At 49.4% G+C, this 20,361-nt stretch overlaps 2 protein-coding genes and 4 non-coding genes across 6 annotated transcripts; 4 read left to right on the top strand and 2 right to left on the bottom strand.

Moving 5' to 3' along the window:
* Positions 1–1,769: 1,769 nt before the first annotated feature.
* On the bottom strand, positions 1,770–10,701 carry Surf6 (surfeit 6). The gene is made up of 5 exons (XM_028757157.1): positions 10,519–10,701; positions 7,566–7,769; positions 7,182–7,270; positions 3,281–3,481; positions 1,770–3,199 (listed from the first exon to the last, which is right to left on the bottom strand). The coding sequence occupies exons 1-5, from the start codon at positions 10,610–10,612 to the stop codon at positions 2,720–2,722; spliced, it is 1,068 nt and encodes a 355-aa protein (XP_028612990.1). The 5' UTR covers positions 10,613–10,701; the 3' UTR covers positions 1,770–2,719.
* A 1,489-nt stretch (positions 10,702–12,190) lies between these two features.
* Positions 12,191–17,570, bottom strand: Med22 (mediator complex subunit 22). Its single transcript, XM_028757059.1, has 4 exons — positions 17,240–17,570; positions 16,025–16,105; positions 15,064–15,272; positions 12,191–12,916 (listed from the first exon to the last, which is right to left on the bottom strand). The coding sequence occupies exons 1-4, from the start codon at positions 17,360–17,362 to the stop codon at positions 12,727–12,729; spliced, it is 603 nt and encodes a 200-aa protein (XP_028612892.1). The 5' UTR covers positions 17,363–17,570; the 3' UTR covers positions 12,191–12,726.
* Positions 17,571–18,290: 720 nt separating this feature from the next.
* LOC114612221 lies at positions 18,291–18,365 on the top strand. The gene has a single exon (XR_003709955.1). It is a non-coding gene; the product is annotated as a small nucleolar RNA SNORD24 (small nucleolar RNA).
* A 926-nt stretch (positions 18,366–19,291) lies between these two features.
* Positions 19,292–19,363, top strand: LOC114612235. The gene has a single exon (XR_003709968.1). It is a non-coding gene; the product is annotated as a small nucleolar RNA SNORD36 (small nucleolar RNA).
* Positions 19,364–19,604: 241 nt separating this feature from the next.
* On the top strand, positions 19,605–19,673 carry LOC114612219. The gene has a single exon (XR_003709953.1). It is a non-coding gene; the product is annotated as a small nucleolar RNA SNORD36 (small nucleolar RNA).
* A 272-nt stretch (positions 19,674–19,945) lies between these two features.
* LOC114612220 lies at positions 19,946–20,011 on the top strand. Its single transcript, XR_003709954.1, has one exon. It is a non-coding gene; the product is annotated as a small nucleolar RNA SNORD36 (small nucleolar RNA).
* The last annotated feature ends 350 nt before the right edge of the window (positions 20,012–20,361 follow it).

The following is a 20,361-nucleotide window of genomic DNA, read 5'->3' as shown; positions in this document are numbered from 1 at the left end:
TATGGTTAGATGAGGGGCATTGGTATGAGGAACTTGTTGTACCCAAAAAACAAACTTCTGTGAGCAATTAACAAATAAGCTTTTGTGAGGCTGGTCGAGATTCTGTCCAGAGGCTGAATCTCCCTGCTCCCAGAGGCCTTAACATCCTGCAGTGTCTCTCTCCCATCAACTCCTGAGACTCAGAACACTGACACCATTTCTCCAGCCCTAGTTGTAGGCTCTTACGTTTTTTTGTTGGTTGTTTTGCCAGACATGGCAAAGGATACCTGTAATCCAGGAGACTGAGGCAGGATTGCTGTTTGAGGTAGCTGGTGACCACATCATAGCAACAGCTCAGGAAGCAGAGAACTGGATGGAAGCAAGGTAAGCTACAACCCTCAAGACCCATCTTCAGCATCCCTCCACTGCCAGCCAATTAGAAAATAATTCCACTGTGGCACAAAGGAACACACATAGCAAAAGTAAGTGGACAAAGCACTTTCTTTCTGTAAAAACAGGTGCATCAGAACCCAAATGGGGCTGAGTGAACATGGACAAGCTGTTTTTTATCCCTAGCTCAGGTGGTGACTGTCTGATCTCACTGGTGGGCTCAACTTCACAACCTGACTGATGACTGCCATGAACGGGAAGAGGAAGTCCAAGGAAGGCCCTTGTCAGAATAACCACCTTCAATAAGAAAAAAGTTTTCACAAGACCACCTCCCACAGAGCACTTGCACTACTTGGGGACAAGCTACTTAGACACAACCTTTGAGGACATACAGATTCAAACCAAAAGTCTGTTTTCTTGGAATATCTTAGAATGCACATATTTTCACCCCTTCATAACCTTAGAACTCCAGCCACCTGCTTATCTGTATCTGCCCAATAACTCTTAGGTCTTTACTTCAGTGTGTACGAGCTATTCACAGCACCGAGCTATTCACAGCACCGTCTGAAGGCCAAGTGTTCTCCTCCCACTGCTGACGCTCAGGTAGTTGGGCTCACACAGGTAGTACTTTACCCATAGGCCATCTCACCAGCTCTTGGGTTTGTGTGCTTGTTGAGTGTGTGTGTACCTAGGTACTTTCACAGGAGCTGGCGCCCAACTTCCATCTTGCTGATGCAGTGGCTCTCCTCTTTCTGCTACTGTGTGTTCGGGGTTAGCTGGCCAGAGCTCACATGCCAATTCTACCTTATCTCCCATTTCAGTGACTGTTGGGATTATAGGTACACACCACATCTGGATTTTTAACAAGGTTCCAAAAATTAAAGTAGGGCTGTCTGGCTTGCAGTTATTGCTTTTACCAGCAGAGGCATCTCTCCAGAAGCATGCCAGCTTGGAACTCTGTAATTTAGACTCTTGCCTCAGCCTCTCCAGTGCTGGGATTACAGGAGTGTGCCAATACTTCTGTCTAGATCTGGCTTTTGTTACTGTTTAGTCTTTTTACACAGGTCTCTATGCAGGCCTGGCTGGCCTCAAACTCGAGATGTACCTGCCTATGCCTCCTGAGTAATGGGACCATACACAACAATCATTTCTTAATTCTGTTCAGCCTTTAGTAATCACAAAGGTACTCCATCCCTACCAACCCACTCCTACACCCAAAGCTCTCACCCGGGAGGGTGGCTCTGCACCTATGTGTGTCCATTCCTCTCACCTCCATTCACAACCTCATCTCAACCAGCATCCCAGGAGCTCTGCCCTGCCTCCTTACCTCCAGAAGCACATTGACTTATCTTAAGGTTTCTATTGCTGTGATAAAACAAAACACCATGACCAAAAGCAACTTGAGGGAGGAAAGAGTTTACTTCATGTTACATTTCCAGGTAATAATACATCACTAAGGGAAGCCAGGACAGGAACCTAGAGGCAGGAACTAAAGCAAAAGCCATAGATGAGTGCTACTTAATGGCTTGCTCCCCATAGCTAGCTTGGCCTATTTTCCTAAACAACCCAGGACCACGAGTCCAGGGGTGGCACTGTCTACAATGAACTGGGCCCTACCACATCACTCACCAGTTAAAAAAAACATGCCCACAGGACAATCTAGTGGGGTTCTCAGTTGAGGCGCTCTCTTCTCAGACAACTCCAGCTTGTGTCAAACTGACATAAAACTAGGCAACATACAACTCCAAGTCTCAACCACTTGGTCAGCTCACAGGTGACCAAGCACACATCCTGTGGACTCAGGAAGGACTCTAGGTTTTGAGCTGGATACTGGCCTTAAAGACAGCCCTGGAGCTCTGGCCCACAGACATACCTGACTGATCAGATTCTCCCAAGAACTCCCTGGGCTCTCTTCTCTTCCCAGGGACTAGTGAGTACAGACTGAGTAGTCAAGGCCTTTTGTTCTCATGGCAACTGGATTACCGGTGGGCAAGAGGGGTCAGTGGGGTGCCTCAACCCAACCTCTATCCCAACCCTTGAGTGCTCAGAACACACAGACACACACAGACATACAAACAGACATGCCCCTCACAAGACATGGGTACAGATCCCCTTCATCATTCTCAGGGACTGGAGGACACTGTCCTCCTTAAAGATGCTGCTGAAACACCATCTGCTGGCACACCATCAGAGATCTCACTATGGCTGTAGGGTACAAGAGCTGTGTCAACCTCACACAGGAGACCCAGTTTGTTACCTAGACCCGCACTAGCACTGCATACCACCTGAACCCTAAAGGATGGAGATGGAGGGAAGGTGCCGAGCCAGGAACCTGGCAGGTGCAAACTCCTCAGGAGAGGCCTGCGCGCTCCAGGTCCTGGGGCAGCACCCGGCCCTTCTTGCGGGCCTTCTGTAGCCGTTGCTCAGCCCGAGCTGCCTTCTTCTTGCGCAGGTTTTGGCGCCGCTTATCCTGTCGCTGTTGCATCTTCTCCACCACATGCTCCGAACGCTTCTCCCACTTGCGCTGCCGCTGTGCCCGGAGCTTCTCTTTGCGCTTCAGGGCCTCCTGCAGCAGGCACTCATTGTCCTTGATCTTCACACCCTCAGCTTTGTAGAGCAAGTTGGTCCACTTCATCTTGGCCTCCAGCTCCTGGGCCTTGGCTGCATCCTGATCACGAAGCTCCTCCAGCCGGTCCTGCCGTGCCTGCAGACGGTCCAGCAGCTGCCTGTAGTTTCTGCCTGTCAGTGGTGTCAAGTTCCCTTTCACCTTCTGCCGCTTCTCCTTCTTGCGCTGAGCCTTGCTGGCTGGCTCCTCTTCAGTAACTTCCACCTACAGGGAAGAAGCACATCAATACCCCCAAATCTCACCAGTGTCACAGATCAACAGCTTCCATCCTCAGACAGCTCTCACCTTATTAAAGATCAGCTCCGATTCCTGCAGCTCCTTGTAGGCCATTTTTGGGGGCACCTTGACTGGCTCCTCCTTTTTCTCAGCCTCTGCAACCTGCTGCTTTGCTCGGAGCTCCTTACGCTTCCTCTTCTTCCGTTCCCTCTCCTGTTTTCTCCGCTGTCTTTTTTCTAGAGTGGCAGCAGACAACTCCTTGGTGCTACCCTGTGGGTAAAAGATAAAAGATGGAGGGTTCATTCCTTAGGGTTCTTCTAAGCTCAAAGTCCCTTATCTGACATGTGGCTGAGATGAGGGGAACAGCTCATACAGGACACAAGTCCATGGTGTCCATGTTTCACCACTATGTGTGTTACCCTTTATCCAGATGGAAATAACAGCAGTGTGTAGAGGAGCCCAAGTTAAGAATCCTGGCTCCACAAAGAGGACATTCCGCCATTGCTGGTGGGAGTACAAACTTGCACAAACATTCTGGAAATCAATTTGGGAATTTCTCAGAAAACTGAGCCTAGTTCTACCTCAAGACCCAGCTATATTACTCCTGAGCATATACCTAAAACATGCTCTACCATCTGACAAGGACACTTGTTTAACTATGTCCATAGCAACTTTATTCAAGTAGTAGCCAGAAACTGGAAACAATCCAGATGTGCCTAGACTGAAAAATAAAGAAAATATGATTCATTACACAATGAAGTGTTATTCAGCTATTAAAAACAAGGCCATCCTGAATTTTGCACACAAACAGATGGAACTAGAAAAGAGCATCCTGAGTGAGGTGACCCAGACCCAGAAGGACATGCATGGTATGTATTAACTTGTAAGCGGCTATTAGCCATGAAATACAGGATAACCACACTATAATCCACAGACCCCCCCCCCAAAGAAGCCAAAACTCGAGGGCGCAAGGGAGGATGCTCGAATCTTTCTCTGAAGGAGAAATAAAATAGATATTGGAGGTGGATGGGGGGCAGGGAGGAAATGGGAGGGAGAAGGCATCAGAAGGAGAATGGAGGAGAGCAGGGGAGAGAGAATGGAAATCAGCCTCTAGGACTTGCCAGAGACTTAGGGAACCAGGGAGTCTACTGGGGTGACTCTAGCTGAGACTCTAGCAGTGGCAGACACAGAGCCTGAAGTAGCCACTTCCTGTAGCTGACAGGACTCACAGTGGAGGAATAAGGACACCAACTGTGAAGGTTTGAATATGCTTGGACCAGGAAGTGGCACTGTTAGAAGGCCTTGTTGGAAGAAGTATGTTACCTGGCAGTGGTAATCCCAGTACTTGGGAGGCAGAGGCAGGCGGATTTCTGAGTTCGAGGCCAGCCTGGTCTACAGAGTGAGTTCCAGGACAGCCAGGGCTACACAGAGAAACCCTGTCTGGAAAAAACAAAAACAAAAACCAAAAAAAAAAAAAAGAAAAAGAAGTGTGCCACTGTGGTGGTGGGCAATGAGACCCTCCCCTAACCACATGGGAGTCAATCTTTTTCTGTCTGCCTTTGGATGAAGATGTAGAACTTTGGGCTCCACCAGCTCTACACCTGCCTGGACACTGCCATGCTTCTGCCTTGATAATGGACTGAACCTCTACACCAGTAGTAAGCCAGCCCCAATTAAATGTTATCATTTATAAGAGTTGCCTTGGTCGTGGTGTCTCGTCACAGCAATGGAAACCATAATTAAAATAGAAGGTGGTATCAGGGTCTGGGGTATTGCTGTGATAGGCCTGACCATGTTTTTGTTTGGAAGAATGTAGATTTGGGAATTTTGGATCTGGAAAGCCATGGAATACTTTAAGTGGGGATCAATGGGACATCCTATTAGGAATACTGAAGATGGCGCTGACGGTGATTTGAACTGTTAAAGGCCTTCTGGCCCAATAAGTTTCAATGGAGAAGTATGTGGCCTGTTTTTGTGATATTTTGGTGACGAACATGGCTGCATTATGCCATTGTCCAAAGAGTCTGTCTAAGGCTGGGGTGAAGAGACTGCGATGAATTGCTTTGACAAAGGAAGCCTCGAGACAGCCTGGTATAAATCCGGTTGTTTAGTTACTAAAGTTCACTCTTATGAAGAGCATGTTAATGAAAAGGAACAAGCTGAGAAACAAAATATGTGGAATGCATCACAATAAAGAAAGGGGTACCAGAAAGTGACATGGAGCTGAATCCTATGTATACAGACGGGGATAAAAAGATGAAGGGAGTGGTGACTGTGGGGCAAGATCCCACCCAGCTAAGCTTAGGTCCAAGCATGATAGTGTTTTCTTTTGTTGTTGTTTTTGTTTTTCGAGACAGGGTTTCTCTGTGTAGCCCTGGCTGTCCTGGAACTCACTCTGTAGACCAGGCTGGCCTCGAACTCAGAAATCCGCCTGCGTCTGCCTCTAAGATACCAACCTACCCACAAAACCATCAACCGAAAATGTGTCCTGCCTATAAGATGCACAGGGACAAAGATGAAGCAGAGACTGAGAGAATGGCCAACCAATGACTGGCCCAAATTGAGAACCAATCCCTGACACACTATTGATACTTTGTTATGCTTGCAGACAGAAACCTACCACAATTCTGAGAGGTTCCACCCAGCAGCTGATGGAAACAAATGCAGAGACCCATAGTCAAACATTAGATGGAGCTCAGGAAGTTTTATAGAAGAGATGGGGGAAGCCGGGCAGTGGTGGCACACACCTTTAATCCCAGCACTTGGGAGGCAGAGACAGGCGGATTTCTGAGTTTGAGGCTGGCCTGGTCTACAGATTGAGTTCCAAGATAGCCAGGGCTACACAGAGAAACCCTGTCTCAAAAAACCAGAAAAAAAAAAAAAAAAAAAAAGAGAGAGAGAGATGGGAGAAGGACTGAGGGACATGGAGGATAGGGACTCCACACAAAGACCAACAGTGTCAACTAACCTGGACCCATGGGGGCTCCCAGAGACTGAACTACCAACCAAAGAGCAAGCATGGGCTGGACCTAGGCTCCCACATATATGTACCAGATGTGCAGCTTGGTCTTCATGCAGGTCCCAACAACTGGAGTAGAGGCTGTCTCTGACTTTGTTGCCTGCCTGTGGATCCATTCCCTTAACTGCACGACTTGTCTGGCCTCAGTGGGAGAGGATGCACCTAGTCCTACAGTAACTTGGTGGTCAGGGTGAGGTGATACCCAGTAGGGGCCTCCCCCTTCTCAAAGGAGAAAGGGAGTGGGGAACAGTAAAGGAAATGGGAGAGCTGGGATTAGAATGTAAAGTTAAAAAAAAAAAAAAAGATTCATGGCTCCAGTTCCCAGGCCCCTCCAGCATATCAGAACAGTTCACCTTGCATACGGTCATCCATTGTCCTAGAGTTTAGAACTTAGGTTGGGTTTCTATGATGGAGTGCCTGTCCTAACCACTCTATCTTCTACTCATGAAAACACAAGTTGAGTGATCTCTGCAACCCTTCTTGTGCCACAGCCAGAAGACAGTACATTGTGTTATCTGCGCAGTAGGATGAGGGCCTTGAGCCTTGGTCCCCACCTCTTAGGAACCTGGACAGTGACTGGCAGATCCTGGGAGGGTAAGAAGCTAAAGCTCAAGAAAAGAGCCTAAGAAGGGGACAGAGAAGGAAGCACCATGCAGCAGAGTCAGGGCTAGTCAGGTCACCTCACTTCTGGACACTGACCTTTAGAGAGACAATTCAGGCTGTACTCTACCCATGTGGCATCAGTGGAAGCAGCTCCCCAAAGGAGGCCATGGTTCTGAGGGACACAGAGCTCCAGGAGGCAGATAATACTGGGGACTGAAGTGCTCCAAGAAAGGAAATACACCTGCTACCTCAGTCAAGAGGTGGCCTGCACCCCACATTAGCACAGAAATGGGGAAAGAAAATATTATACAGGCCTACTCCGGATGCTCAGGAAGACTCCCCATTTACCTGGCCCCGGGCCATCTGGATCTTTTCATGCAGCCGCTGTCGCAGGAAATCCAGCGCAAAGACAGAATCAGGTGCTGTGCCTCGACTACCTGCAGGGAAGAAAGCTAGGCTGAAAGGGAACTGCCCTCCCACCACTTCCTTCCTACCTTCCCAGGGCTGCTTGTGGATTTACAGGCCACCATTAAGTTCTACCCAAGCTCCTTTAAAATACGGCACTAACAACTGCATTATGAGATTGGTCCCTATGACATAGAAAAACAAGTAGTGCCTTGTCACCTGGCTGTCATGCAGCACAGGACAAAACTGCTAGCACTATTGAGCAGTGGGGACATTTGTGTCTAGGTCCATCCCAGCTCTGACCATGCATACCCTGGAGCCATTTACCTTTAGGGGACCCCAGGGAGCTGGAGTTCTTCTCTTGTTTGGATACCACTGGTTTCTTGGCCCCAGAAGAAGTGGGAGACTTCTTGCCCAGGGGTTTAGTCTTGGGCTCCATAGCTTTCTGTTCCTGCTTTTGAAACTTCTTTTGTGTTTTTTTCCTTTTCTTTTTTTGGGGTCCAGCAGCTTCTGAGCCTTTTGTTCTGATGGCTGAAATGCAAAACAAGTGGAATCCTTTCTGACCAATTCAGTAAAGAAAGATGATGCAAAGAACCAGAAGGCTCTGCCACCACCACCTGTCCAGAGCTTAAAGCCACCAACTGCCTGGGCAGCAGATGGCCATACATCACAATCCCTTAGTATCTGGAGGCCAAGGCACTAGAATTGCTGAGAGCTTCATGCCAGGCTGGGCTATATAATGAGATCCCACCTCAAAAGAGCAAAAATAAATTAAATTTTTTTTAAAATCCAAAATATACCCCCCACAACTTGACCTAGTAGCTATGCCTATGAGGAACAGAATGCCAAGTCTGGCTTCAGGGTGGTCACCACCCCATTATCTACACACAACACAACCACCCTCTTTCAAGAATAAATGACAGAGCTGCCAGACCCTTTCTCCTCACAGGGCTCAAGGACAGCAATTTCCCTCTAAATAAAACCTGCCAGCAGGGTGTGGTTGGGCACCCTTATAATGACAGCACTCAAGAGACAAAGGCAGGTGGAGTTCCAAGTTTGAAGCCAGTCTGGTCTACAAAGTGAGTTCCAGGACATCAAGGATTACACAGAGAAACCATGTCTTGAAAATAAATTAACAAAGCCTTCCATCCTAGAGGGACACTCCTTAAACACAGGAACCAAACACCAAGGCTTCAGGAAGTCCCTGAAACTGACTCAATACGCTCCCTCTTCCCCAAGCATATATAAGGCATCACTTAGTCAAACATGAGTACACAAAATAGATATTCCCCAACTTTTGAGATGCCTGCAAGCTACTCAGTGTACTCCAGGTTTCCAGCTTTTGTGATCCATCACCCCTGCTGTGGTAGGCTTTGGTGATAAAGCTGCTTTTGAATCATTTCCACTCCTGTAAGTCACCCCATAAAGCTCATTTCATTTACCACTTTGGTTCTGTCAATGAAATTTCTTGGAAAGAAGCTGTCTGCACACTGACTCCTTTGAACTGCAGAGATGAAGAGAGGCTGGAATGTTGCAGGTCTGGAGATTATCCCTCACCCACCTCCACAAATAAGATAGCAAACCTTTTGGAATCTATTAACTTAGCAGACCAACCTAAAAATTGAGAATGTTATCTGCGCAAGGCATGGTGAAGCGTGCCTTTAATCCCAACAATCCATTCCAGAGGTGGAGCTCTGTAAATTCAAGGCCAGCCTGGTCTACAAGGCTTCCAGGACAGTCAAAACTAAACAGAGAAGCCCCGTCTGGGGAATGGGAGGGAATGTCATCAGCATTTAGTTCTAAAAAAGTTTTCCTCAGCTTACTATACCTACCTGATATACACATTAATGTATTTTAAATTTGCCCTGGCTTTCGTTGTTCCGTAAAACTTCAAAATATTCCTCAAGAAATATTTTCCCTTGGAAAATACAATTTGGAGTAACCTAAATCCATGTTTCCAGGCCATGATTGTTCCAAATGGGCTCCAGAACAAACTCTTTACTGTGTTTACATGCAGCTGTGGGTTTCTGTGTGTCTTCCCACATGATGTCATACAACAGGCCTCACAGACATTAGGCAAGTGCTCTTAACACTAAATCATTATTTCCAACCCCCCTTTTCCTTTTTGTAAATTTATTTTTATTACATTTAAATCATATGCATGTACGTGTGGAGTACGTGCACCATAAATGGGGGTGTCTGTGGAGTCCAAAAAGGGGTGGATGCTGGGAATACTCTGGTCCTCTCCTAAGAGCTGTAGATATACAGAACTATTGAGCCATCTCTCCAGCTCCTTATCTATCTATCTATCTATCTATCTATCTATTTTTAACACAGGATTTTAAGCCAGGCGGTGGTGGCACACACCTGGGAGGCAGAAACAGCCTGGTATACAGAGCAAGTTCCAGGACAGCCAGGGCTACACAGAGAAACCCTGTCTCAAAAACAAAAGCGAAAATAAACAGGGTCTCAGTATGCAGTCCTGGCCATCTGGAATTCACAGTGATCTTACTTCTGTTTGCCAAGTGCTGGTATTAAAGGCATGTGGACTGCAATCCCCAACCCCCAGCTCCCAGACTAGTTTACTTTTATGAGTTTTCTAAGTATGTATGTATGTCTGTGCTTCAAGACCATCCTTGGTGCCTCTATGGGCCAGAAGACAGTGTTAAGAACCCCTAGAACTGGAGTTAGGGACTGTTGTAAGCTGTCATGTAGGTGCTGGAACCAAATCTGGGTCCTACGCAGGAATAACAGGTGCTCATAACCACTGAGCCGTATCTCCACCCGCTCCTTTTACTTTTTGAGAGTTTCCTGAAGTTGCTCATGCAGAGATGAACACATCATGTAGCCCAGACAGGCGACCTCGAGGTCCTTCTCCTCCATCTCCCTACCAATCAGGCCCAATCGAAACTTTTTTGATGTTAAGACTTGCTCCACCCACTGACGATGAGGAGGAAATGTTAGTGTTCTAAACTAAACGGTCAAGAATAGTGTGTGTGTTCTTTCAACACATGAGACACATTTATAGACAAGAACTGAAAAGCACTCCAGTGAGAAAATTCTTCACACTCCCAATAGCAAGTACATTTTCCTTCCCGTTCAAGTCTGGTAATTTTCCTAACTCCCTCCCACTCCATCAGGGCTAAAGCCTTTCCTGTGTCCGACAGTACCAACCCCGCCCGAACTCATATCCCTTGTGGAGGGTCCGGCTGCGACCTAGGACAGAGGGCCTCATACGACCGGGTCCGTTCCCAAAAGCTGCTCGGGCCGGACGCCTTACCCCACTTGCTCCTCTGCCGCTCAGGGCCAGGCTGCGAGCAGATCTTCTTGGCCAAGTCCTGCAGATAGGCATCCTTGGCCAGGAGAGAGGCCATGCTGGCAACTAGGGCTGGGAGCCACAATCGGAAGTTCCCGCTGCCGAGACCCGCCGGAAGGACCGTGTACACGGGTACCACCGACAGAACGGCTTGACCCCGCCGGAAGTATCTCGTGCGCAGGCGCCGCCTGGGCAACGCTATTAGCCACGAGTACCGGAAGCCGCCCCCGAAGCATTTGTCGAAATCTAAACTCCAGATTAGCAAACCAGCAAGCCAGCCCCTGAAGCCACAGTATTCGCAGCTGCTTCCCTTTCGGAGCTCGATTAGCCATGCCTGAGGGGCCGGCTAGTCCTTAATTTGGAGGCGTCTCTCTGAAAAATGTAAGTAACCCGAGAGGGCTGGGCTTCCGCCGTGCTTCTGGCCCTCAGCGTCTGGCAGACCTAGGCTACTATAGCTCTTTCCCTACTATTGGACTGAAGAGGATGCTCAGCACTCTACAGCCAGTCCTGCCACACAGAGCAAAACACAAACAGATATAAAAAGACGTGGGCGACAAGTGGAGACATGAGTATGGTGTAGAGCCTAGATTACATGCAGTAGCCATGCATCCCAGTGGTGATGATATTGGTCCCTTAGGAATGAGAAACTCTTTGCAGATGGCATTGAAGCTACTTATGAGGAAATGAATGCAAAGGCAAGCCCCAAGTAGAGCCTCTACGGTCATTTTTGTTGTGTCCCAGCAACTCAAAAGTTAATGCTTGTGGAAAAAAAAAAAGGTGATACACAAGTTACACCACTTGTGACTCTGAGTTTCTAGTAAACTGAATCCCCAGCTGTATCTCCAGGGAGCCTGCCCCTGGACATACAAACTGGAGAAAGACAATGGTGCCCTTTAAATGAGAAGCTTTGCTTCTAAATGTGAACGACAGAATTGACCAAACAATAAAACACTTTCATAAAAGGTTTTGGAATTCCTTCTGCACTGCTGCTTTTAGTGTTTTCCCCAATTCTTCCACCCTTTCTCCATGGCACTTACAAGCTCTTCCAACGGTTAACACTGTAGTGCCATCACTCTGGTGGAAGACTCCCTCACTTGGGACAGTGATTTGCCCACACTTGAGGGCTCTGTTCTGTATGGCTATTGTAGGTGCTGAGCAGAGCAGCCCATGTTCCTCATAGACTCAGGGCTACTACTTCCATGAATGAAGCATGCCAATGGTAGGAGTGACAGGCTGAAAGCACACACCTGAGTGACAGGCTGAAAGCACACACCTGCCCCAGAACCATGGTTTCTGCATGTCAGCCATGAGCCTGGTACTGAGAGGCAATGGGGTCTGAGTTCCCAGTTGTCTCTGGGAACTTCACTTCTGAGCAAGACATTCCACCCCTTCCAAGCCCGTGGCCAGTGCCTTGAAGATGCAGGCATGATAGCTCTAAGTTGGGATAGCAAAAATAGGTGGCATTCAAGGTACAGGTGCTACAGTCATATAGCTTTAAGTAATAGCAGATTTTTCATTCATTTATTGTATGTCAAGGACTTAGTAGATGCTAGGAACCCAAAGCTATAAGGGAAGGGCTGTTACTCAAGGAACCCAAGGGCAATCTTGGACTGATCAGGAAAGAAAGACAACAGCACAGAAAGCTGATGTTTTATTCAACAGTCTCATTACAAAAGTAGCAGGAGGAAATGGTGTGAGAATCCAGGCAGATGCCCTGGCTAGCTGCCCCTCACACAATCTTGCTTGGACTGTCAGCTGTGGCAGACATTTATGCTCCAGGCACCAGGCAGTGGACAGGGCTCTATATAGAACCTAAGCCTAAGGATGGGTGACTGGACTTGACTAAGATCCACTAAATATCTCACAATTCTAAACAAGCTGAACCTGCCTTCCTATCACCAGCCACCCACCCTATTCAAGGTCTTCAATGGGACAAACTTCCACCTGGCAATCAGGAAGGTAGCCACCTGCCTGTAAATAACTGAACAGCACTCCCCAACTATCACAGGCCCTGGCCTGGCCAGGTTCCTGAGGCTACAGTGGCTCCTGATCTCAAAGTCCCCAATGGAGCTAAGACTGAAAAAAACTAGGCTGTGGTGGGTATCCACAGGACTTCCCTTCTGATAAACTAGGGCTCCAGGGAGGGCTACCCTGAGAGGTACCCCAAGAGGCTCAGGTGTGTTCTGTAGGGCCAGGGCCACCACCATGGGAGTGGATGGGGGCTGCAGACTGCAAGGGACCAGCTCCAGTCTCCAGGGACAGCAGACGAGGAGCCGAGAGGTCATCAGCAGAGTCTGTGTCGAGGTCCAGCCTCCAGTAAGCTTCACACAGAGACAGGTCATTGGCTTCGCAGAGCGCTGAGCTTTGCCACCACAAGAAACCCCCAGGAATGACAGGAGCAGGCAGAGGAAAGCCAGGGAGGGGAAAGCAAGACAGATGCAGAGTTAAGACATGGACATCACCTGACTCCTTCTCCTCAAATGCCTCCCCTTCTCCTCTGTTGAGGGCCCCTTGGCTAAGCCGTCTGGTCACTCTTGCATCCAAAGAAAGATGGCGTCAACAGGCCATGTTACTTTGGCAAGCTCTTGCCAATGGGCCACATGTCCTTCCTGACACATGGGACTCTCCTTGTTCCTATCAGTCTCCCCCTACTACCCATCCCTTACCAGCAGGGTAGTGAGAAGACTTTACAAAGCTCCTGGTGGCAGAGACCTGTTGCCATCCCTACCAGGGCCCTGGCCTAACTGGGTAACAGTCAGCAATACAGGTCTGGGTATTTCTCTATGTAACACTATTCTCGTTCTATAGTTCTAAGCCCCAAGCATCATGCATTCTATCTCCCTACATCACACAGGGAAAGCCAGAGTGCCATTATGCCTCAGTGGTCATGGCAGTGGTTACCTGAGCACATCTGTCTCCACAGCTGTCTAATATGCACACGGCCCTGGCCTTCTCCCATGCCTGCAGTCCCCAACAGCCTCTCAGAACTATCCAAGACAAAAGGGGTAGCATCCCCAGGAAAGTGGAGGGAAGGCAAAGCCAGAAAGAGCAAGCAGGTAGTATATAGGCAAAAGTAGCCGTGCAGAGAGGAAGCTGGGCAGCTGGTGGTGGTGTGGCCATAAGGGTGATAGGGGCAGACAAAACCTACTGCCTCACCTACAAAAGAGCTCTGCCATTTAAGGAAATTCATGGCAGAGGAGCAGCTGCTTTACCATGAGGGATATGAGAGAGGTGACTGCCCAAAGAGGACACGGGTGGTCCCAGAAACTTATGCACGTGATGCAGAAGGACTGAGGCTTTGGAAACCTGGTGCTCTGGGTTCCTATCTGAGCAATTTATCCCCTCAACCCCTATAGAAGGACTGAGTCATTGTCCCAATATTGATCCACCCAAGTGTCCATGAAGCAGTAGCTGTCTACAAGGGAGTGACAGGAAGATGTAAAAAGGAACTCACCCTGGATGGGTATAAGTCTCTACCATTTTGGGGTACAGTAGATGCTCCCACTTTTCTGCTAAGCTGATAAACACTGGAACCAAAAGTAACCCCAGAACCCTCTGGAGAGCTTCAGAACTATAGAAGCTAGGCAGTGACACTGAGTCTAAGATGGGAGCAAACCCGAGAGCACACACCATGGCAGCACTGGACATCTGCAGCTCTGACTGCAGCTTCTGTACAGCAGCAGCAAACCTACCACCAGGGGAAGACAGGTTTCCTAAGGCAGGGCACTGCTGAAGGGAACCTTAACTTCAAGCTAAGGGGGTGGCTCAAGGCCTCCATTCTCCAGCCTCAGTTCCCTACATATTTTACACTGGACTCTTGATTTCTCAAGGCCTCTCTGGATCAGAAAGTTTCAGATTTCAAGATTCTAAGTAGCCCTGCAGAGAGCTAGGTGACAGGCCCTAACTGCTGCTATCCTCTGGGACTAGCATAGGTCTGACACCAGGAGGCTCTGGAGAATAAGCCCCAGCTGACCAGAAACAGGACATCCAAGTATCCCAGGCCCAAGATTCAAAGCGACTCTGCTTGAGTTCCTTACTCCTCCTCCCCAGGGTTCCCCACCTCTCCACTGTGGGTTGATGACATTCACATGAAACTGAATCTCTGAGCAAGCAGTAGGCAGGGGTGTCCCAGAAAGTGGACATTGTTAGAGACCTGGAAGGCCACAAGGGGCGAATCCAGCCTTGACTGGAACGTCTAGACAGACAGAGATTTAAAGCAGTAAGGTAGTGACTGTGTTGCCCAGGAGGGCTTCCTCAACCCCTGGGGGATACCCTTTTCTGGCCAAAGCCGCTGACACACAACCAAGTCCTGTGTTTTCATCCCTCTTCATTGAGCGGAAGGCCTGGGCCCCCCCGCTGGTGGCTGGCTGTGACTGTCTGTCCATCAAACAGTCTAGCCATGGGCTCTGCTGCCACGGAGAACTTGAAAAAACACAAGGCCATTCAGGCCCTAGCTGGTCTGGGCAGGCAGCAGGCACCGCCTGCACGGGAGTCCGACCCTATTTGTACCTGGACGAGTAATACTCCTCCTCCAGCTCATACAGGTCAATGGAGACCTCATCCCGCAGGGTGATGAGCTTCCGGTCACACTCCTCCTGCAGGGCTCGAAGCTGCTGGTTACGCTGGTCAATGGCTTCATTCACAGATGGGAAGTCATTGAGAATCAGAAACTGCTTGAGATCAGATACCAGCTTCATCAGTGACTCACCAGCTCGGACCTGCACCATCATAATCAGGGTAAAATATGAAAAAAGGCAGAGACACTGGCCCTGCTCTGTGTAATTGGTGCTGGGCCAGCAGTGCGTTCTGGGAGTCTGTTTTACGTTCTGCGAAGAAAAATACTGCCCTGTACAGAGCCATCTGTGAGGACAGAGGCACAGCCAGGGAGGCAAGATCAGCACCTCCATGACCAAGTGTGCTAAGTTTGCTCACTTCAAGGAGTCTTCCTTCACCAGCCACACCACTCACACATCCTGCACATTCCACTCACACATCCACCAACCACTCACACATCCACTCACACATCCACCAACCACTCACACATCCACCAACCACTCACACATCCACTCACACACTCACACATCCTCCACATTCCACTCAGAGCCAACAAAAAACAATGCCCTTGGGCAGTCACAGGCATCTGTGCCCCACACAGCTGCTGGTACCCACTGCACAGACACTGACCTACTGGGCTTTCCCTGCAAGATCCAGAGGGGCTCACGTTCCACACATGCCTCACTCAGCCATCTGCCTTTCCATTCACAACTAGCCTTGGGAAACCTTCATGTCAGCAAGAACTGCTGCCTTCCTACTCACTCCCAACACAGAAGAGACGAGGCCATCTGTCTATTTAGCCCTCCTCCCAGAGCCTGTGAGGGGCAATCTCCTAAGACATGCTCTGCCCACCCGATTGCTACCCTGAACTCCACCTACAACTCCTACATGGGTGTCTTCTGCCCCGGGTACTCACAATGTTGGCAGCTCGAACGTGCATCTCGTAATTGTCCTGTTCACCCTGAGTAGCCCTCGACACCTGTGTCTCATCTTCAATCTGGGGGCAAATAAGAAAGTCTAGAATCAACACAGGTAGCAGCCACCTGGCTTAGCCTGGCTCACAGGAACCCAATAGCTAACAGCCGATGCCAACACCACCACCCTTCATGCCATTACCATAGCTTGTCTATCAGGCCTTCCTGCAGACCCAGAACCCTACTTCCTATCTAGACAGCTGGCAATGTCCACTCCAACTCTTTCTTGTTCTCTGGGTGACAATAGATGACTGCATGTCAAAAGGACACTGCCCAGTCTTTGAGATAGTTTACAAGAAATAAGATGTTCAATAAAGGGCTAGAGGGATGGCACATCCAGTTCTATTCCCAGCAACCACAAGGTGGCTCCTAACCAACTGTAATAGAACCTGACGCCCTCTTCTGTCTTGCAGGTATACATGCAAATAGAGTGCTCACATACATAAATAAATAAATCTTAAAAGAAAAAAAAAAGAAAAGATGTGCAATAAAGGATCTCAACAATAGCCCCAGCCAAAAGTGGCTTTTCATGAACCCTCCTGGTTAAGCACCATGCTGAACAGTTAACTAAGCAAGGCTTCCGCACAAAGCCTCAACTGCCACTCTTAGCTTTACAGGGGGACCAGCTAAAGACTGACACAGACCTCAGTGGGCTTGAGGCTTCTCAGAAATTATTTAAGAGCAGCAGCTCTCAACCTGTGGGTTGCCTTTCACAGGAGCTGCCTAAGACCATCGGAAAAACTAGTATTTGCATTAGGATTCATAGGAGTAGCAAAACTACAACTACAGTTATGAAGTAGCAACAGAAATAATTTTATGGTTGGAGTCACCACAACATGAGGAACTGTATTAAAAGGTTAAACTTATCAGTCATCTCAAGAATCTATGGCATGGGTAAAACTCAGCCCAGGTGTCTAGAGCCCAGTAACTAACGTAGAGCCCTGGCAAACGGGCCCGAGTTCTCTACTCTGCTCTCCCTGCGCTTGACACTATTTGGCTCTTCTATTTCCCTGCTGTCCCATTACTTTTAACGCACCGTTCAGATCACATTCCCTCTGCAAACCCCACCCCTGTACGAGAGTCTAGACTCCTGTACCCACGCCCCGGGAAAGTAAGTTCCTGCCTTCTCCCACGGCTTCGGAACAGCAACCACACACCTTGGCGGTCTTGATGATCTCGGTGAAGTTGTCCATGATGGACTTGATGTCGTCTTTGAGCCGCTTGTTGTATGACTGCAGCAGCGTCTCCTTGCTCTGGGGCAGGGCTCTCTGCTGGGCCATGGCGGGCCCTGGGTGAGAGCCACAGTCGAGTCCGACCTGTGCTGGGGACGGGGGTTTCCGCTACAATAGCTCGGTCCACGAACACATGCCCGGCAGCAGGCCCTTACCGCCAAGAGAACAAAGCGCCCACTCCTCGCAGCTTCGTTTCCTTCTCGCGTCTCCCGCCGCCTCTCCGAACCTGCCTTACGGCGCCTGGTCCTACCGACCTGGGCAAACGCGCAGCCGCGGCTCGGCACGCCCCCGCTCTGGCCCCGCCCCTCCGGAAGAGTTTGGAGTGCGTCGTTGTCGCTTTAAATCCAAAATCCCGCGCAGGCGCCTGATCTCGCGATCTCCGCGGCCGCTTACTTATCACCCACAATTCCCTCTTCTTTCTCTCTCTTCCAGCCGAGCAAAATGGTGAGTGGTTGTTTGTCCTCGCGCTATCCGCTTTCATCCTCCACCCGCCGCCCCTGAGCGGCGTTCAAAGTCGCCACTGGCGCTTTGGGACTCCTCGCGGAAAGGGAGCGGCAGCGGGCGGCGCACAGGGAATGACTCTGCTGCCCGATGGGACGGCGGAAGATACAGCCTCACCGGGTTTCTTTCTTCTGTCCAGCCCAAAGGAAAGAAGGCCAAGGGGAAGAAGGTGGCCCCGGCCCCCGCCGTCGTCAAGAAGCAGGAGGCCAAAAAGGTGGTCAATCCTCTGTTCGAGAAAAGGCCCAAGAACTTCGGCATTGGTAAGAAGTGGCGTCTGCGTGCCTTGCCGAGGACAAGGCGCCGCTTTCAGGGGACGTTGAGTCCAGCCTTTAGGGGGGTTGGACCTTATCAGTCGTGAGATCCGGCTCCTTCCTAAGCAGACGCAGGCGGTGTGCCTTCGAGGGCCGCCCTGGCTTGCAGACGGCCACTGCGGATGCTTCGGCTGTTGTGTTAGAACCGGGAAATGGTGCTCGTGTGCAGATGATGTGAGAGAATATTTGCTATCAGAAAGATGGTGATGACACTTGAAACCACCAAGATCGCTGATGCACCGACACCCTCAGTGCTGCCTGAGTTGCAGGCCAGCGTAGTGGAGATGCCTCGGTTGCAGTGTCCCTCTTTACTTCCCAGGGCAGGACATCCAGCCCAAAAGAGATCTAACACGCTTCGTTAAATGGCCCCGATACATCAGGCTGCAGCGGCAAAGAGCCATCCTCTATAAGCGACTCAAAGTACCTCCTGCCATTAACCAGTTCACCCAGGCTCTGGACAGGCAAACAGGTGAGGTTCTATGCCACAGCCAGTTTTGGAGTTTTCAGAGCTTGAAGCTGGTCATGAGTTTGCCCTTATTGCAGTACATAGCCGTCTTAAAACAGCTATTTAGAGATACAGGTGGAAGAGGGGGATCCTCAGTCCCTCCACTGGAAACAGGGTAAGATGGGGAAGCAATTGAGGAAGGTGCCCAGTGTTGATCTGCCTTATCTGTGTACAGTAGGGAGTTTTGTGGGGGGTTATTGGGGAATCGGGGTCTCTAGTTGTGGAGCTCAATATGTAGACAAGTTGGGCTTTGAGATTGCTGCCTCTGTCTCCCAGGTGCTGGGATTAAAGGCGTGTGCCACAGCTCTACAAGGGTCCGGAGGCCATTCACGTAACGTTGCAATGCCAAGTTAAGAAACAGATTAGAATTAGCCCTTGCCAAGTAGCCCCAGCACTCAGGAAGCTGCTAACCTATGCTACATAGGAGACCCTAAAGTAATTCAAGCTTGGAGTCTAATTGAATATTTTTCCAGCTACTCAGCTGCTTAAGCTTGCCCACAAGTACAGGCCAGAGACAAAGCAAGAGAAGAAGCAAAGGCTACTGGCCCGTGCTGAGAAGAAAGCTGCTGGCAAAGGAGACGTCCCAACTAAGAGACCACCTGTCCTCCGAGCAGGTCAGTGCCCCCACCCCCGGGAAAAGGGAGAATGGAAAGGCAGGCTGTGCAGTGATGTGTGAATTTCTTCACCTGAAATCACTGAAGAGGAAATCGAGCTTTTTAACCCTGAGTCACAGCTTGGTGGGGCTTCTTGTGACTGTAGTGGCCCAAGCACTCAGGCAAAGTTGTGTGTTCCAGGAGTCAATACAGTCACCACCTTGGTGGAGAACAAGAAGGCTCAGCTGGTGGTGATTGCCCATGATGTAGATCCCATTGAGGTAGGTGTGGAGGTTTTTAAGCATCAAGTGCAGAAGTGTGCTGCTTCTGGAAGGGTGGGATTGCTTTGCTAAGAACTGGGGATCAGATTTGTGTGGCTCTTGCGATGATGTGAACGTTTGACTGAAGTGACCTTGAAGTTATTACTGAGCTTTTTAACCCTGAGCAGTTGCCACAAGTAATCAGTGTAGCTAGCTATTGCTTCTACCCAAACAACCTACAGCTCATGCTTGCTTCTAGCTGGTGGTTTTCCTGCCTGCCCTGTGCAGAAAGATGGGTGTGCCCTACTGCATCATCAAGGGAAAGGCCAGGCTGGGTCGCCTGGTCCACAGGAAGACATGCACCACTGTTGCCTTCACACAGGTTAACTCGTGAGTATTCAGGCTTGTCTCTAAACTTCCCTCATGCACCCACACCTTAACCTCCCGAGTTTGGGACCATTTGCCAATGATGGTTAAGAATTTCTTCACCTGAATCAACTATGTGGTCATACTATTGTCTGAGGCACAAAAAAAAAAAGAGGAGGGAGGTGCCTGCTCCTGCTTCCCAAACAGTAACAAGATCTTTCTCATCACCTTCCCAGGGAAGACAAGGGTGCTCTGGCTAAGCTGGTGGAAGCTATTAGGACCAATTATAATGACAGATATGACGAGGTGAGCAGGCCGTAGGTTTGATTTGGTGCCTTAGCTGTTGTTTGGATACCCACTTGGAACCACTATATATAAAAAGCAGGTTGGTTGATCTGTCAGGCTGATGACTACCACTTTTGTTGTTTCAGATCCGCCGCCACTGGGGAGGCAACGTCCTGGGTCCTAAGTCTGTGGCCCGAATTGCCAAGCTGGAAAAAGCAAAGGCTAA

This window comes from Grammomys surdaster, unplaced genomic scaffold (genome assembly GCF_004785775.1).
Source record: "Grammomys surdaster isolate TR1022 unplaced genomic scaffold, NIH_TR_1.0 126133, whole genome shotgun sequence".
Taxonomy (NCBI): Eukaryota; Metazoa; Chordata; class Mammalia; order Rodentia; family Muridae; genus Grammomys; species Grammomys surdaster.
Note: the sequence above shows the minus strand (reverse complement) of the source record. Positions and strands in the feature narration are given on the sequence as shown.

What these genes read in the sequence shown, in the direction of transcription:
- Surf6 (XM_028757157.1), bottom strand. Translation starts at nt 10,612, where the DNA reads ATGGCCTCTCTCCTGGCCAAGGATGCCTATCTGCAGGACTTGGCCAAG. An exon ending in GCGGCAGAGGAGCAAGTGGG is followed by an intron (nt 7,770 to 10,518) that starts GTAAGGCGTCCG and finishes TTTGCATTTCAG; the next exon opens with CCATCAGAACAAAAGGCTCA. An exon ending in TCCAGATGGCCCGGGGCCAG is followed by an intron (nt 3,482 to 7,181) that starts GTAAATGGGGAG and finishes TTTTACCCACAG; the next exon opens with GGTAGCACCAAGGAGTTGTC.
- Med22 (XM_028757059.1), bottom strand. Translation starts at nt 17,362, where the DNA reads ATGGCCCAGCAGAGAGCCCTGCCCCAGAGCAAGGAGACGCTGCTGCAG. An exon ending in AGATCATCAAGACCGCCAAG is followed by an intron (nt 16,106 to 17,239) that starts GTGTGTGGTTGC and finishes ATTTGCCCCCAG; the next exon opens with ATTGAAGATGAGACACAGGT. An exon ending in ACGTTCGAGCTGCCAACATT is followed by an intron (nt 15,273 to 16,024) that starts GTGAGTACCCGG and finishes ATGATGGTGCAG; the next exon opens with GTCCGAGCTGGTGAGTCACT.